The sequence below is a fragment of the Elgaria multicarinata genome, chromosome 3, assembly GCF_023053635.1.
Source record: "Elgaria multicarinata webbii isolate HBS135686 ecotype San Diego chromosome 3, rElgMul1.1.pri, whole genome shotgun sequence".
In the NCBI taxonomy this organism is placed as follows: Eukaryota; Metazoa; Chordata; class Lepidosauria; order Squamata; family Anguidae; genus Elgaria; species Elgaria multicarinata.
The window spans coordinates 59,554,698-59,573,386 of record NC_086173.1 but is presented as its reverse complement, the minus strand read 5'-3'; the positions used below and the strand labels follow the sequence as shown (position 1 = coordinate 59,573,386).

Here is an 18,689-nt window from a genome sequence, read left to right as displayed (position 1 = left end):
GGTTGAAAACTGTAGAGCCTTAACGTCATTTTGTAAACCGTTTTTTTTTTTAAGATATAGATTTGTAGTTGAGTGGGCAGATTATACCAGTGCATGTCTTGTGGTGTGTAGTAGGTACCTATATTGCATGTGGCTCCATCTCCCTAGCCATTATTTTGCACCTGGCTCCAGTTGGTGAACATCAGGGATCTAGTAAAAAAACCCAAAGTAGGTTGTACAGGTTTGCAGCCTGCCCAGCCCTAGCCTAGACTGCCCCCCATTACTCCACGCCCTGGTGCCCACAATACTCTCTTCCACAGTACCTAACCTTCATTATATTAGATCTACCGCCTCAGCCATATATGCATTCAAAAAACATTCCTTCCAGTTCCAACCTACAGGATAACTATACCTAAGGAAATATGGACGTGGTCCTGGCTTATGTTCCTGATTTATTAATTGACATAGAGGCAGGATCTACACTACTGCTTTATAATGGTACTGAAGTGCACTGAAACTGTTGGAACCCATGACACATCTACACCAAGCAGGATGTAACACTACAAAAGCAATTCTGAAAGTGGTATATGGCATGTGTCATGGGCCCCAACAGTTGTAAGTGTACTTCAACACTGCTATAAAGTAGTAGTGTAGATCCTGCCTCCATATACTGCTTTCATATTGCTTTCATGGTGCTATATCCTGGCTGGTGTAGATCTGATCTAACATTGAGTTCTCCAGTTTTTATGTAATGAAGAAGTTTGGCTTCTTTCAAGGCAGGATTTTCACATCAAAGCTGGTGCCGTATAGAGGAGGGAAAAGGAGGGTCAAAGGAGGAATGTATGGCCACTATTTATTTATTTATTTATTTATTTATTTATTTATTTATAACATTTATATCCTGCCCTATATCATTAAGATCTCAGAGCGGCATACAGATAAAAGCATACAGTATAAAACAATAAATACGCACAGTTAAAAATAAATTAAACCACGAACCAAGTTAAAACAATATATAATTTAAAAGCAGTAAAAGCAGTAAAAGCAGTTAAAACAGTTAAAAGACGATGCTCCTTCCCAGCTTAAGAAAATGTGTGCATAGCATTTTGTCCCACAAATAAAATTGCAAATCTTGTACAAATTACTATGAATTGCAATATCAATGTGCCAAGCAACAGCCAAACGGAAGTAGGTGAAGAAAGACTTGAGAAACTACTTTGCAGCCCAATGCTACGCATGTTTCCTTGGAAGGAAGCCCTACTCCATTCAATGGGACTACCTCCCAAGTAAGCATGCATAGGATGGCAGCATTGATTTGGCAGAAAGTGGTTATTTCAGGGATTCTGTTGGGAACAAGCTGAATGCTGCAACACTTTCAAGAAAGCCAAATGTAAGAAAGTGCAATGGGCTTGTTTACACATAAATGCCTTAATTAATTTGATTAACAGCCCTTCTTCTGAGGAGCTCAAAGCCACATTTTACCCTCATGAGAATCCTACGAAATAACTAAATAGGATAGTGATTTGCCCATGGAAACCTAACTGAGTGGGGATTTGAACCTTGGTTTCCCACAACCAAATCTAACGTTCAACCCATTACACCACAGGGGCTCTCTGTGTGCGATCACACAGGTAAAACCAGCTGATGTGACTAGGAGAATGGGCTCATTCATTCAGTGCCCACAGGCAAGAGAGGCTCTCTCCAGATTAACCCATTCTTTTCCTAGGAACCTTGAATTTTCTTTAAGATTTGGATGCAGAATGAGGCCGTCCACATTCTACATGAATATGAAAGCTTTAATGCTGCTGGTCTGTAAGCAAATAACATGAAAGAGCAGGAAGGGAGTTTGGACACTGAACGAGATGATCACATAGGTTTAAGGTGCAATCCTATGCATGTTTAGACTGGGATGGGGGTGGGGACCCAACCATGCTAGCTGGGGAATGCTGGGAGTTGTAGGATTGTGTCTTTATAGTACTTTCCCTTGCTTGGGGAAAGTTGTTTGTATGAGATTTATAATACGTTTCTGTTATTATATCAGGCAAAATTATAATAAAGCTGCTATAAGTAGGTTGGATAATTTTAACAGAAACTGCATTTGGCATCATGGTTGCTTTGGCAGTCACAGGAAACCAACTGCATATGTGTTTCTGATATAAAATGTTATGTGTGTTAGTCAAAGATGTCTCAAGACATGTTGTTGCCTGAAACAGAAAATTCAACTAGAGCCCTCTATGGTAACATGCTGCTCATAATAATAATACATTTAGGGTACAATCCTACACCCGTTTACCTGGGAGTAAGCCTCACTAAAATCAATGGGACCTATCTTTGAGCAGACCTATGTGATTATGCTGTAAATAACTCAGGATTAGCATCAAACATTGGCATGGTCAGGTACCTGCCAAGGCCCACACCTCAGCAGGGGGCGGCACTGGCCAGAGGCCCCTGGACCTGCTCCTCCTTTTCACCATTGCAACCTGCTTGTTCACCTGCCTCTTGCTTTGCTCCATACAATAGAGATGATTAGAAGGGGGAGGAGCTGATACTGCTGCCCGCTTGTTCACTGGCTCTGTGCCTGACAAGCAAGCAAGTGGTACCAATGATGAGACAAAGGATGAGGAGCAACAGCAGCTGGTTACAAAGGTGCTGACAAGGTAGGTTTTACTGAGGGAGGGGGGACATTCAGGGCGTCTTTCCCAAGGGTCCTAAAATCTTTGGAGTTGGCACTGAAATCAGGTTGCCAGTCCAGGTCCAGGCCCGATTTAAAGTGCTGGTATTAACATTTAAAGTCCTAAACGGCTTGGGGCTAGGCTATCTGAAGGAATGCCTCCTCCCATTTGTACCTGTCTGGACCCTAAGGTCATCCTCAGCGGTTCTTCTCCTTGAGCCCCTGCCAAGGGAAGTAAGGCAGGTGGCTACCAGGAGGAGGGCCTTCTCTGCTGTGGCACCCCGGCTGTGGAATGAGCTCCCTAAGGAGGTTTGCCTGGCACCTACAGTACATTCCTTCAGACACCAGGTGAAGACCTTTTTATTCTCTCAGCATTTTAACAGTGTATAAATTTAATTTTAACTTTGCTGTTTTAAATTTGTATTTTAAATTTGTATTTCTGCTGATTTTATTTTGGTTATGCTTTTATATTGTATTTTGTATTGTTGTTTATTCGTTCAGTCGCTTCCTACTCTTCGTGACTTCATGGACCAGCCCACGCCAGAGCTTTCTGTCGGCTGTCGCCACCCCCAGCTCCCCCAAGGTCAAGCCTGTCACCTCCAGAATATCATCCATCCATCTTGCCCTTGGTCGGCCCCTCTTCCTTTTGCCTTCCACTTTCCCTAGCATCAGCCTCTTCTCCAGGGTATCCTGTCTTCTCATTATGTGGCCAAAGTACTTCAGTTTTGCCTTTAATACCATTCCCTCAAGTGAGCAGTCTGGCTTTATTTCCTGGAGTATGGACTGGTTTGATCTTCTTGCAGTCCAAGGCACTCTCAGAATTTTCCTCCAACACCACAGGTCAAAAGCATCTATCTTCCTTCGCTCAGCTTTCCTTATGGTCCAGCTCTTGTAGCCATAGGTTACTACGGGGAATACCATTGCTTTAACTATGCGGACCTTTGTTGTCAGTGTGGTGTCTCTGCTCTTAACTATTTTATCAAGATTTGTCATTGCTCTCCTCCCAAGAAGGAAACGCCTTCCGATTTCCTGGCTGCCGTCAGCGTCTGCAGTAATCTTTGCGCCCAGAAATACAAAGTCTGTCACTGCCTCCACGTTTTCTCCCTCTATTTGCCAGTTATCAATCAAGCTGTTTGTTTTATACTTTGAACGGTTTTAATTTTTGTGAACTGCCCAGGGAGCTTCGACTATTGGGTGGTAGAAAAATGCAATAAATAAATAAATAAATAAATAAATAATCATTGATCATTTGCTGTCCTTTTGATGACATCCCTGTTCCCAAGTGAGCTGGCTTTTAACCTGCCCCTGCTACTAGAGCTTCTCAATTAATTGTTTCTGTTTTTTGTAAGCTGGACGTCATGCACAGTGTCTTTGTTCTTGCTTTTCTTTGGCATAGGAAACGTGACTGGATAGACGCTTGCAATCATGGAGCTCGTAGGCTCAACTTTGACAGCGACATATGCCCATCCAAGGCCGACGCCCTCGAATTTTCTGCCTGCCATCAGCACCATGGCTTCAAGCTATAAGAACCGATTCCCTCACTATGCCCTGACCCACAGCTTGAGCCTTCCATGGAGACCCAGCGCCTATTACAAAGTCGCTGCCATCACTCCGACATTGGCGCCGTTCTCCAAGAGTTCTCAGGGGCTCACTCCAAGCAACATGCTCCCTTTCGTTTCCAACAGAACAGCCCTCTTTACTAGGTACACTCCTGACGACTGGTATAGATCTAACCTGACCAACTACAAGGAATCAGAGATGTCACGGAGCAATGCTGAGAGGCTGAGGGTGGACACTTCCCGGATGATTCAAGACAAGGATCAGCAGACGAGGAAAACCCAATCCGAAACTACCAAAAACCTGGGAGAAAGAGTCAATGACATCGTGTTTTGGAAATCGGAGCTCAACCATGAGATCGACGGAATGATTGGGGAGACAAATGCTCTTACCGATATGAAGAAACGACTGGAAAGAGCGCTGGCAGAAACAGAAGCCCCACTCCAGGTAAATGGGCCAGTTCCATTGGCATGCCATAACACCTACTGTGGTTCAGCCATGCAAATCTCTTATTAGGGTTCATCTGAGCTCATTTGAGGTTAGTTGGCAATAAACTAGATCTTCCATGTATGATATCTCGCCTGGGAAATGAGTGCCAAGCATACCAGAGATGTATTTGGCTTTTAAAAACGTAGCTTTTCAAGCATCAATACCGTACTGTGCTTTCATTTTAACTTCATATGTAAATCATTTTATTTTGGCTCAGTTGACACTGCTACTTAAATAGGAATCTAATTAGTGTGGTTCCGTGCCTTTTTTTTGCCTTTGTGCTGAGAAGAAAATCAGTACCAGTTTATTCAGCTTTTTCTGTTAGTGGTTACATAAATCAATAACATAAATGTAGATAAGACTTCCAACATTATACCATGAAAGAAATTTCAAAGCATTAGCAGCACTGAATATTATGCAATAGCAAGCAACAGGAATCAGCAGGTTAAGCAACAAAAGTAACTGTATAGAGAATCTTTGGTCATCTTTAATCTAATAGAACAGTAATTTTCTCTTTGTTTGGCAAATAGGTAAATGAACAAGAGGGACCTGCAACAGGATGTTGCAGTGTATCCTCACTTCCTTTCAGGAATCCTTCTGTAAAAAAGGGTCCTTTTGAGCCAGCTAAGTCGTCCTCCAGGTTACTCCATTCCATTCCAGTTTTAATAGCCCTTGGGTGGTGTACTTTTTAGCAGGTTTACCCTTAAATAGTTAACACTTATGGCTAACTATTGTTTTTATTATGGTTAACTATTGTTTTTTATTATGGTTGACTATTGTTTTTATAAACTGTTCTTAATGTTGTTTATTAATTTGGCTTTTAAGTATTGTTTTAAATACTGCTGAATTTGCCTGTTTGCAGTCTTGAGTTCTCTTTCTGGAAAATAGGTGGGATAGAAGCTTTTAAATATAGATTTATGGAATGTACTTTACAAGCATGGAACATATTTAATAGTTCCATAGTACGCCATTTTGAATAATAAAAAAGATAACATCCACCAGCTTTTTCTGTGATGTCAAACAGGTAGCCCAGGAATGCCTCCTTCACCGAGAGAAGAGAATGGGCATTGATCTCGTTCATGATGATGTGGAAAAACAACTAATGACGGTGGGTTTGTGTGACATAGGATAAGTTATGGTGGAGGGGGGAGGTCTTAACATCATGCCCAGCTTTGAACCAATATTAATAGTCAATCTGAACCCATATTTAAAGCTGATAATGGTGTTTGTTTATAATCTGAACTTCAAGCCAGAAAGATGATCAGAAAGGCTACAAATTAAAATGTTCTGCATGGTGTTCCTCCCATGGTGTCCTCTCCTCAGCGATAAACAGTGCAATCCTACACACATTTGTTTGAGAGTAGGCCTCATTGAACATAATGGGGCTTATGTCTGAATAAACATGCATAGGATTATGCTGAAATTCCCTTTCAGGAGCTGTGTATAGGGGGGAAATGATTTTTTTTTTTAAAAAAATAGTATGCTTCACATAATGCTTCTCTTCACCCTGGGAAGCAAACACTAACAAAACAAAGCCATTTCGAGAATATCCACCTCAGCCCTTGTTGGCTACACAGCGTTACCTTCGAGCCAATCCACATTGATGACTTCAGCCATTGGCAGTGGCAGGGAGTGGGGGCAGAATTATGAGGAATAAGTATGTGAATACTGAAATAAAGGTCACATCCTATGACAGGTAATTGAAATGGGGAACAGCAGGCATTACTGCTGGACAAAAACTCAGCAGCCTCTCTTCTCCTGCCTGCATTTTCTTCCTGTTCTTCCAGTAGTTTCTGGACAGTATTTAGGAACTTTGGTGGAGTTGTAGGGGGCAGGAAGTATCCCAGCAACAATTGTACATTTTATCAGTGCTATCTTGGATGTGCTTCCTGGCCATGCCTTCCTTTGTACATCCTGCCTCTTAGGTCTACCTTACTTGTGCTTCCTTCTCTCAAGTGTTTACTTCTTCGGCAGCCTAGCTTCACCACCAGTGTCCCTTGCCACATAAACTGTCTGCTTATGGCTGTAAGTCCTTGTGTTTTCCCACACTTGGCCTTCCCTCCTTGTGTGTGAAATCTGTCTGGTCAGTTAAAGATTTATCCTTTAATTCCTGAGCAACAGCACCCCCCATCCCCAAACACACCCAGTACTAGTCCTGCTGATTCTGGATGATGGAGTTCTTAATACTGCTCAGTGATGGCTTATCTCTGCTGCATTAATTGATGATGCAGATGTAAATGTTTTGATGTTCCTTTCAACAAACCTTACCCATGAGAACAGCAATTGGCCAATGTAGCATCTTTGCCATGAAGCCATTTCAAAAGCCTGGCTCCACCCCCATGATCTTCACTGGGAAGTTTCTCACTGGCATCCATAAGCTCTGGACCGTCCCATCCCAATGTCTGTGTCCAAGCCATTCCTAGCTCCAGCCACTCTGTTCAGAGCACAAATCCTGTTCCCTGTGCTGTAGCAATGTGCTGGCCAAGCCCAAATGTCATTTGTTCCAAGGTTATTAGCTCATGAAGACAAGTGACACACCTCTCAGCCAGATGCCAAAATCTATCTGGAGAATGCTCTCATCCAAAGGAAATAAGGAGTTTCCAACAAGGAGCGCCACATGGAAACATTCAGTCCTCAAAAGCTGTGCCGCCCATTACTCTGCCATAACCAAAGGCATGAGGGTGTCAGAACAGCTTCAGATGTTAACGGAGACCCTCGAAACCAAAGCTAAACAAAATATATTGTGGATTGCTGAGGATGTGTGATGATCAAGTGGGAGAGGAGGGAGCATGTGGACAAGATTCTCCATACTCCACGAATCAGCACTGCTCAGCAATGGATCATGAGAGCTAGCTTTCATGATCACCTTATGTAACAACCCCTGGCTTGCTTCGATTTAGGATTTCTTTGTACAATCAAGAAATCAACGGTGACAAATGAATTAAGAGTGAGGAGGAGAGTGGTAGGAACAAATAGCAAATGGTCCAGCTCTTGTCCTCTCACCTTAGCATTAAACGACAAGTGTTGACTTATATGTTGATTCTCTGGCAAGCTATTCAGGGCAACGTCTAACATTGAGTACACATGTCTAAATGTCCGTTTTTATCAATTGTAAGGAATAAAAATAAAGGGGATAAAAAGAGATAAAACCTGACCAAATTTAAAAATAGGGAACCCCTGGGGTGCTTCCTGATGAACAGCTCCTAATACCACCATCCAAAGGCATTATGCATCTGTTCTGACTTTCCCTCCTTCAGGGACTTTTTTTAATGATATGAAAAAAAGATGGAAGACTCAGGCACAAAACACAGAATGGCTACAAATGGAAGAAGATGATGTCTGCATGCCCCACTCCCCCACCCACCCCCGCCATAAAATTCTGTGAATGAGGCAAGGTGCTTGCACAATAACCATCTTGTTTAGAGTCATTTGTTGCAAAGGTCTAGAAGGAAAAGGGCTCTCCCATCCTAAAGAACGAAGCCTTATTAAACTGGCTTCATGGGACACTTTCCATGATTGATGTTATTCTCTGTGTGCGAAAGTTTTAGGGAGGCCTTGTATTCTGCAGACTGGGGCTTGTGTGGGCTTCTTGTGGAAGGGAGTTCCAAGTCACGAAATGTTGCTATGTCCCGCTACCAATTTTACCCAACAAACAGAGGGGAATCTCAGCTGGGCCTTTCCAATAAAAGAGAGGAGGCTATTGGACTAGAGGTATTGTCCTGAGGAGGGAGCTCAATGAAAACTGTTAACCTAGGTAAGGTGTGAAAGGACAATGGCGGAAGGTGTCTTCTGGCAACTGGGGTGTGGGGTGGGGGGGCTCCAGCAATGACTCTGAATATCCCACTTGGTCCATCTCTGCCAGTGCTCTGAAGATAAGTGGGACAAGGGAGGAGAGTCACAAACCATGTCAGGGCTCGGGATAGGAGCAAAGGGGTTTGGGGGACTTCAGGTGAGACATCCCTGCAACAGGACTGCTCAGGTTGCCCCATGTCTTCTGTGGGAGTGCTAAGGAATCCTCCTGGGTTGGGTTGGGCAGGAGCCTGAAAGAGATGGAAAACTACTTATCGCCTTGTATTGAATTTTGGGATTACAATGCTTGAAGGGGCCACATAGAGATGTTTTGGATTTTTAAAATTGTAACTCACATTATCTTCATTAGTCTGGGTAAATGCTGATGGGATTTCTGCTTTTATAACTTGACCAGGAGGTTGATGTCATCCACTCCTGCCAAGAGAGAATGAGAAGACACTTGGATAAGGCAATGGCCCAGCTTGCGTAAGGAAACATTTAATCTCCACTTTCCTCAAAAGGGCTTTAAAAATCAATTCTGATATGAACACCTCATCAATTTCCCCCATACTACAGCTCAAGGAGAGAAATGTTTCCAATATCCTCCTTGGCTGTCTTGTTCAGCAAGACCAGAAAGAACCCAAATGCCTATGAGAGTTACAAAATTGCTTTCTGAACATAGTTGGTAGAAGGCAAAGAGGTGAAGCTGGCTTTTCACCCAGGGTTCTAGTAGCATTTCCTTATGGGTCAGCAGCTTGGCCAACATGACACCATATAACATATATTCACATTTAAATACACAGATTAGTTTGCTTTTGTTTGATCTGTTTAGAGTTCTTTGAGCATCATTCATAGACACTCTCTTTAGCAAAGTTTCCTGCCATTGTATGCTGTTACTATGGGTGATTTGTAGGGCTGTACACTGCCTTGGGTCTGGATCAGGTCTGGATTGGGCCAAAGTTGTCCAGAGCAGATTGGACCAGGCCTGAAGCACTTCAAGCTGCTTCGACCTGATCTGAGGCAATGGTGATCCGCTGCCCCACCCATGGGACTTACCTGACCTGTCCAGCAGCTGCCTGTCCTCAATGACAGCCACCATTTTAAGGAAGATGGTGGCTCTGTCATTTTCTAGATCTACTTTCAAACTACAGCAGCTGTAAAGGGCCATTTCTGTCTATCATATGAAACAACCTGAATAATCCATCTGTTGTAATGAAGGGGAAGCACAAAAGTTCATGATAATGACAAGGAGGTCTAAGGTGGGCTAATTATGGTGTAGTCATTTGCTTTTTGCATGAGCTATTATTCCTGTTCACGTTTTGGCCCATTTTACTATAGAGCTGATAGGGCAGCCCAGCATGAGCTGGAGAAAGACCTGAGTGACAAGCAAACAGCTCACCGAATCGATGACAAATGCCACCATCTTAGGAACACATCTGATGGCATCGGCTATTACCGAGGTGTGGAGCGAGTAGACGCTACGTAAGTGTTGCCCGGAGCCTTGTGCACAAGCTCCATTGGAGAAAAGATTGCAGACTGAGCTGCATAAGACATGATAATGCTACTGGATGAATGCCTCTGAAAGATTATCCATGTAGGTTTGCTGGAGGAAGCTCTAAGCCTTCTCCCTAGAGACATACAGAATTCAGTTCTGCATCAGCTGAGTGGCTCAGCTGATAAATGGTTGAAATCTCTCTTTCTCTGTGTGTGTGTGTGTGTGTGTATGTGATTTTTTTTATTGCAAAGCCCAAAGAAATAGCCATCATTGTGTAAAGAAGAACAAATATCACTCTTGCAAAGGCTTAAGACTACTTTGCATATGCTTGTAGATTACTTGATCTTTTGCCTTTTGATGGCTCTTGGCAGAATATATACATATGTCTATTTTTCTTTATGGTAAAATATTGGGTTTCAGCTTCCATCAGGTGATTAGCCTCTGATGGCGTATCCACACATGCTTATAATCACCTGGTACTTCATTCATGCATGTGATGATCATGCATGTGCATGAGCCCTAAAAACTGTTTCTTGCACAAGCTTTGTAAACAGTAACCAATTGCATTTGTAATAGCAGATGATGCACACCAAAGTTTTAAGATTTACCCACATATGGAAAGCTGAAGCAGTGGCATGGAATAATCTGCCTTTATGAAGATCTTGTTCATGCTCATTTATTAATACCCAGAATGCATTCTGAGCTATACCTCTGCTAAGTTATATCTCCTTTCCTGTTTTATATTCCATTACCCAGCCTTTTATTTCAAAGGGGGAATGAACAATATGCAGAGAATGCAACTATATGGCTGCAGTTATCCCCTTCAAAGGGACACATGATCTAGGGCCAATCCTGTGCATGTTTAGAAAGGAAAAAAATCTGCAATTAGGGATTTTTTTCTGTTCAAACATGCATAGGATTGGGCCCTTAATTTAGAAAGATGGTTCACTGCACAATGTGGACTAGGAATCTCCTTTTTTTAAAAAAAAATATTCTCCCTACTTACACATACTTTAAATCTCAAGAGATTATGGTGTGTGATTTAATGTGAGTAGTGAGGCTACATTTTGGAAGAGTTGTCTATAACTTCAAAATTTCTAGCTGCTTCCTTAGAGCTCGTCCACATGAGTGATTTATCGCACACTCATGATTGGCCACTCATGGAAGGTTGCAGGGCCTTTTCACACCAATCTTAAAATCTCTTCACTGGCTGCCAATTAGTTTCCGGGCGAAGTATAAAGTGTTGGTTATCACCTTTAAAGCCCTACATGGTTTGGGTCCAGGCTATGTCCGGGATCGCCTTCTCCCGTACAATCCGCCCCACACACTCAGGTCCTCTGGGAAGAATTTACTCCAGCCAACAAAAACAAGGCTGACAACTATTACCCAGAGGACCTTTTCTTCTGCCGCTCCCAGTTTGTGGAATGGCTTGCCGGGAGAGATTCGTCAACTTAACAGTCTTCCAGAATTTAAGAAAGCCATAAAGACTGATCTCTTCCGGCAGGCCTACCCAGTTGAATATTAAGATGCCTTTTTTAATGGTGTGCTGCTTTTAATGATGCACTGGTTTTAAACGTTTGAATTAGTTGTATGTATTTTATGGTGTTTTTATTAGTGTTGTACCCCGCCTCGATCCAGAGGGAGAGGCAGGTAACAAATAAATATATTATTATTATAATATTATTATTATTCATGTTCTCAACCTCTGATGCTCCTCCCACCATTTTCAAGTTGGAATCTGCCATTTTATCAAACCCTGAAAATGCAGTAATAAATCAAAGTCCGACTATAAAGCAGCACCATCTGCTGGCAGTAAAATTGAAACATATTGGAAGGCACTGGCAAAAACAAACAGGAAACTCGTGTAGTGTGCCAACCATTAAACCCACGTAGACTCTGGAAGTCAAAGCAATGGTAAGGCTGCGGGATTTTTGCTAAATGTGGAGAAGCCCTTACTTAATTGTTCTGCATTTAAATCTCTCTCTCCCTCTCTCCCTCCCCCCAACACACTCCCTTTTTCTCACCCTGAATTCCATATATAATCTAGCAAGATGCTCCCAAATTAGCATCCAGAAAATATGCCTAAAAGCTGTTAGACATGTTTAAAAAATCAATGTCAAAATCGTACATATGCAACAGTTCAACATGTAATACATTGCAAATGTAGCTGGTTTCCCCCTCTGTATCTAGCCTTTGCTATTTGAGGAGGAGCCATGCAAACTATGTACAAACTCCCTTGTTTGTCTCTTCTTGTGTTTTCCCAGGATTTCAGTGCCAGAATCCTGGGCCAAGTTTACTGATGATAACATTCTACGCTCCCAAAGTGAGCGGGCCGCCTCCTCCAAACTCAGGGATGACATTGAGACGCTGCTGGTGGTGACAGCCAATGAGATGTGGAACCAGTTTAACAGAGCAAACGTCGCCTTTACCAACCGCATCTCTGAAACAGCGGATGCCAAGAACAAGATTCAGGCTCATCTGGCTAAGGTGGAATCAATTTCTAAGCTTTCCCTTTGGGGTTAACCACTTTCCCTTGCAGGACACAGCTCTGTTGCATTGGTTGTCAGGAGCAAAATGTTCTGTAGCACACCAGTCATTGCTTTGTGGCACACAGTGTAGATAGATAACACAGGAGATCTCTGTGGAGTAATGGATGGGTGGTCCTGGTTATGGGCATTAGACTACCTCAGCAGGATCTACACTACTGCTTTATAATGGTATTGAAGTGCACTGACAACTGTTGGGGCCCATGACACATTCCATGTACCGTTTTCAAACTGTTTTCATGGTGTTATATCCTGCTTGGTGTAGATCTGGCCTTAGTCTTTGATCTCCTACAAATCTATGATTTTATGATTAAAGAAAGCACAATAACTTAAATACCCATTGTACAATATCTTACAAGGCATGATCCGCCATGTACCAGTGCAAATACATAGCCACTAGTGTTGCACATGCATAGCCCTGGACGATACTCTGAAGGGTTTGGATTGGGGAGAGGGGGAAAGCCAAACCTAGCTTCCTTCTGGAACAGTGTAACAACATGATTGTAGCTTTTTATTTTACAAAACTACCTAGAGCACATTTCAAATTATTTCTATTTTGTGTGCTGTTTCGTGGACTTGTAGTATTTAGGCTGCAATCGTCTACACCCTTATCTGCATGTCTTTCGGCAGTATTCAACTGTGTCATTCTGTGAACACTAGCAGAAACTAAGTTCTGAACTACATGCAAGAGGATAATCCAACTAAATTTACGCTTGCACAAGCACAATTGTGCAACACCTTGTGCAACTCATTGTGCAAGCATAGTGGGCAACCGCTTGTGCAAAGGAAAGATTCGATGGAGCTCTGCTAGTGTTATTTGAGTTTACAGAATGACACCATTGGATATTGCCCCTGGTAAGGATCCATATTATTTTCCACATATTGCAGCATAGGGTCTGAGGCTAAAAAGGAGGGGGGAATACATCGCCCCTTTCCCAATATTTCCCCCCATCCTTGCCTCCTGCAACTTAAGAACAAAAGTGAACTGGTATTTAGAATCATGTTGGTTTGGATCTTTGAGGTAATGTATAGCCACTGTGGCCCTTTCTACACCTAAAGATTGCCCCAGGCAAATGAAGGGATTGCCCTTGCCTGCTCCTGGGATCCCCTGTGTGTCATTTGGATGCACAGGGATGATCCCAGAGGAAATGCGCAGGTGTAGAAATGGCCTGTGACTAGTAGTCCTTGGTAGTTTTATCCTCCATGAGCTTTTCTAACCCCCTTTTAAAGCCATCCATGTTGGTGGTCATCACAACTTGTAGTAAGCTAGGTCAGAATAATATTGTTAAGAATGTGTGAGGGTCTTGGTTGTTTTTCTTCTTTTTCAAATGGAAACTCTTACTCTTTGCTAATTCCCATTGGCTCAATAATTCTCAAATTCTGTTGGTTTATCTTGCTTTCCTCTAAAATCCACTGGTATACTTTTAATATCCAAAATGCTTCACTGAGTGAATGACTGTAAGATAATAGTGGTACAGCTCTGAGAGCTACATGCAAAGGAGATATTTCAAAAGGAGACAACTACATTTAGTGAAGGTTCCCCCCTTCTTCTGAGTGAGCCATGGATGTTGCTTTTATACAGTAATTAGGAGATGGTTTAGGAGGAAAAGGTCACTAGAGTCCAGTTCAGCCCATCCCTGCTCCCCTCCCTTCCCAACATCCCAGGGGAGGAAGAGAAAGACTATTTAGAATTCCTCTTGGAACTTTCAGGATTGGAGAATCCACAAGCTCACTGGACAACATTTTTCCCATAATACGACCATTCTTACAGTTAAGAGGTTATTCTTGAACATTCAACATAAACCCTCTCTTTCAACCTTTCCTGGGCCCCCAGAAGTGAATGAGTGAATGCTTCTTCTTCTTCTTCTTCTTCTTCTTCTTCTTCTTCTTCTTCTTCTTCTTCTTCTTCTTCTTCTTCTTCTTCTTCTTCTTCTTCCTGATAAGCCAAACATGCCATAGGTGTTCACTGTCTCCTCAATATATTTTTTTCCAAGATGAGGTTAGTGTTAATGGTAGTAACGTAAGTGAACAGAGCAGAATCTGTAGCTTTCCTTCACCCATAGTGGCCATATGCCCTTAGATCCCATCTAGTATCTGCCTTCTTAACAACTCTGTGCAACATAGTGAGAGGTTTTGTATTGAGTTATATCCACATCTAATGCTTCATCCTCTTTAGGAGCTCTGCTGAAAATAGTCATAGCTTGCAGAAAGGATATAGCCAAAAGCACATCTGTATAATTTTGCATGATGGGGTGGATGGAGAGGCTGGACATTCATTCAGACTTACATTGCACCAGTCCTGAGTCTATGACACCCTCCTAACCACATGTAAAGCACATGGGGGTGATATCAGGACTCTTGTGACTAGCCCAGTCATTATATCACAGCAAAATTCCCCTATGGTATTAATACAAGAACAATCTCTAGTGCTTCATCCTCTGTTTGTGCTACAGCAGGAAATACACGTGGACCCAATGATCCAGCAAAAAATCACCTTCACCTTCTCTACTGATTGCTTGAGTGATATGCCTAGCAGAAACCAAAGCACTCACAAAGGGAAGTGATATACTGTATCTTTCTTGAGGTAAGAGTCCTCATCCTTCATGGAGATCGGACTCTGCTTGAGAGAGTACTCATTTAAAGTGCTTTCAAATGGAAGGCAATTTAGTCAATGGGCCACCATTATTAGGAAGGTTGGGGAACTATGGGGGTTAACACATACCAGATTCTAGATTGGATTCAGGTTCTACTACAGAAATACAAGACAGGAAAATGTGGGGAGAAGAAGAACCGCTATGAAAATACAGCCTTTATTAAAAAAAAAAATGTTCATTTCTTGTTGGGTTTTATTCCCCCAAATGGCAGACTCTACAAGAAATCTTTGAGACAGAGATGGCCATAGAAGCAATTCGGAAGGCCATCAGAGACAAAGGGCCTTCCTTGAAGGTGGCCCAGACCCGCCTGGACGAGCGCACACGGAGACCCAATGTAGAACTCTGCCGGGACTCTGCCCAGCTACGGTAAGGGGGGGAAGCAGCTTCTGCATTGTGGGTGGGGGCAAATACCTGATGCCGTGCAATTGTTTTTATAAACAGCCAAGGAGCCCTCCAATCCTTTGGAAATAGGAGCTTAGTAATCTGCCTTATACCAGATCAGACTATTTGTCCATGTAGCCCAGTAATTATTCTGGTTGAAAGCAGCTCCCCAAGGTCTCTGGCAGGGATTCACCCCTCATTACCTGCTACCTAACCCTTTGAACTGTAGACACCAGGGAATGAAGCTAGGTCTGCAGATGTTCCCTGTGATGTAATGTTGAAGGTGAATCCAGGGCTCACCAATATCAAATGGAACTTCTAACACACATCTCCTCACAGGAGCAGTGACCTATTGCTGAGAATTAGAAAGCTGGCTTGTGGTTTTTTTTTTGAGAAAAAAGAATCCTCTTGGAAAGAGGGTATCTGAGCATATTTACCTGCAGCAATTATAATATCTAATATATATTTCTACAGAAGACGGCCCAGGGCCAAACTAGATGTTAAACTAGTTTTGTTGGAAGAGTAATTGGCATGGGGTATGTCATGGTAGAGAAGGCTGCTACTTAGTCCACGCCTGCTCTTTTCCTGTTATGTGCACTGTACATTAGCTCTAGTTTAGGCCTTCGATCAACTACTTCTCTGGTGCCCATTTACCATTAATTTAATTTAATGGTTACCAATCAACAAAGGGAGATTGTCTTCTGAAGCCCAGAACTCAATTATGTGCTTTTTTTCTGTTTGTAACCACATGCTTATTTGCTCAAAGACCAGGAAGATATTATTAATTGGATCCGAATTCTGTAACCAAAGTATAGAGAAATATGAGATTTGGTTCTGGACTGTTACTCAAAGGGACATAAGTTAAATCATGATGAACTTGTCTGACTAGTTTCAGTGGGACCAACCCAAGCAACTAATTGCAAGTAACTTAGTTTGGAGATACAAGCTTATATTCAGGTTACTCCGAAATTCTGACTGATTAGAAGTTGTGAATGAATTATAGGACAGTTGGCTCCATTTTATGAAAAGAACGGCTGTTTTTTCTTGCACATTTCCTCTGAACTCCTAGTACTGGCTGCAGTTAGAGTCAGGAAACAGGGCTAAGTAGTTATGTTTGTCTAAATCCATCATTGGCATTTTGGGGTCACTTTTAAATTCAGTTCACTAACTGGAAACAAATAGATCTCACCTTAGAGTGCCCTCTTGGTACCCTGGTGGCTTTTATTCATGATTCACTTATTTCACCACTCTTTAATATGTGAATTCTGCCTACTCGTATTAGTTGACAAAGAAATGTGAAGCCCATAAAAAACAAACTGACAAACCAGAATACCAAAATGTGAACAGGAAACCACAACTTTCCTTTTTCTTTTTCCTTTTTTCCCTAAGCGGTGCTGCCTGTTGCAATGGCCTTTTCCATAATTCACTCTGAAAGTTTTCTCTCAATAGTTTCATGGGGAAATGGGTAGACGTAGGATACTCTACTGAAAAAATGAAGACAAACTATCATGATAGCTTCCTTATAGAAAGCCAACATGCATAACACCAACTTGAGCAAGGAGATCATTGGTATCCGTAGCACCCACAATTACTGATTCTGTATTTAATAAAACTAACAAAGAGTCAGGTGGTACCTTAAAGCCTAACACATTTATTTTGGCAAATGGACTAGAGCCACTTTGTCAAAATCATAAAGTGTTCTCTTAAGCTGCAAGCATATAGACAGATGTGGGTGGAGGGGCTGGGGAAGTAATTTTTTGTGGTTTTCTTAGGATTTAAAAATAGTTTCTTACGTCTTGTAGACTACCCTTGTACCATAGGATAACAGATGGTACATATATGTTTTAAATAAAATAAAATAAATAGTGACATCAGAAGGAAATTAAATTAAGACAGTACAGATAGTGATAATTCTGAGAGCCAGTGTGGTGTAGTGGCTAGAGTGTTGGTATGGGAGTCAGGAGATCTGGATTCTAGTCCCCACTCAGCCCTAGAAGCTCACTCAATAACTTTGAGCCAGTCACAGACTCTCAGCCCAACCTACCTCACAGGGTGGTGGTGGTGGTGAGGATACAATAGAGAGGAGGCAGATTATGTATGCTGCCTTGAGTTCCTTGGAGGAAAGAAGGCGGGATATAAATATAATAAATAATTAAATGTTGTTACTAACAGTGGCCATTCACAAAACAGTTGTTGGTGATGGCACTGCAAAACCTGCAAAGAATTCACAACATACATGAACAATGACAAAATTGCCTTTGCTGTATAGAATTTGCTGACATCCTTTCTTGCTCTGTTCCATCCAGCCTTGTTAATGAAGTATATGAAATTGATGATACAATCCAGGGACTTCAGCAGAGACTGAGAGATGCAGAAGATACACTCCAGACACTGGTTCACACCAAAGCCAATCTGGAACATGACCTTGCTGTCAAAGCAAATTCGCTCTACATTGACCAGGAGAAATGCATGGGGATGAGAAAGACCTTCCCCAATACAATGAGGCTAGTGGGATACACATAGGCCGGTGATGACTTCAAAGATGTTTGGGGGTCGGGACTTGACGAAATAACAATAAAGTGTGTCTAGGGGAGGTTTGCTCTGTTGTACTTTTATGAGGGTTTTTTTTTTTTTTTTTTTTTGAAGATATGCTTCTATTTTCATGTATTAAAGGATATTCTGCACAGGAATTCAACTATCTCCTATTTTGTTTGCCTGGTGTGTTCCCTTCTCATCTGGTCGGAATGTTCTTCCTTATGGGATCTGTTTGCTGTGGGCAGCCGATTGGCCTGCCACCTGATCCAATGCACATTTGTTTGGAATACAACATACTGAATTCAATTGGACTTACTCCTGGGTAAGTGTGCAGAGAATTATGTCATATGCCCTGGTCAAGTAGGAGGAAATGCATGTGCAAAAGAGGGTGGGGGGAGGGGAGGGGAGTGTGCCTGTTTCCCCGCAGTTCAAGGCTTGAACCAAGAGCCAACCAAATGGTATTTGATACCACCAACCATCTATTCATGGGGAGTGGTCAGTTTCAGGAAAGCAGACTGAATCCAGCCCTCTCTTCCCTCCACCCAAGTATTTTCTGAACACTTTCTGATGACGGTTATATGTGTGCAGTCCCA

At 42.3% G+C, this 18,689-nt stretch overlaps 1 protein-coding gene across 1 annotated transcript; it reads left to right on the top strand.

Moving 5' to 3' along the window:
• Positions 1 to 4,075: 4,075 nt before the first annotated feature.
• On the top strand, positions 4,076 to 18,238 carry TEKT3 (tektin 3). The gene is made up of 7 exons (XM_063123246.1): positions 4,076 to 4,654; positions 5,721 to 5,804; positions 8,901 to 8,971; positions 9,824 to 9,967; positions 12,245 to 12,467; positions 15,392 to 15,546; positions 17,868 to 18,238. The coding sequence occupies exons 1-7, from the start codon at positions 4,076 to 4,078 to the stop codon at positions 18,082 to 18,084; spliced, it is 1,473 nt and encodes a 490-aa protein (XP_062979316.1). The 3' UTR covers positions 18,085 to 18,238.
• The last annotated feature ends 451 nt before the right edge of the window (positions 18,239 to 18,689 follow it).

Excerpts from the sequence above, each read along its gene's own strand:
- TEKT3 (XM_063123246.1), top strand. The coding sequence starts at position 4,076 with ATGGAGCTCGTAGGCTCAACTTTGACAGCGACATATGCCCATCCAAGG. Across the intron at positions 9,968-12,244 it reads GTGGAGCGAGTAGACGCTAC|GATTTCAGTGCCAGAATCCT; the intron begins GTAAGTGTTGCC and ends GTGTTTTCCCAG. Across the intron at positions 15,547-17,867 it reads CGGGACTCTGCCCAGCTACG|CCTTGTTAATGAAGTATATG; the intron begins GTAAGGGGGGGA and ends TGTTCCATCCAG.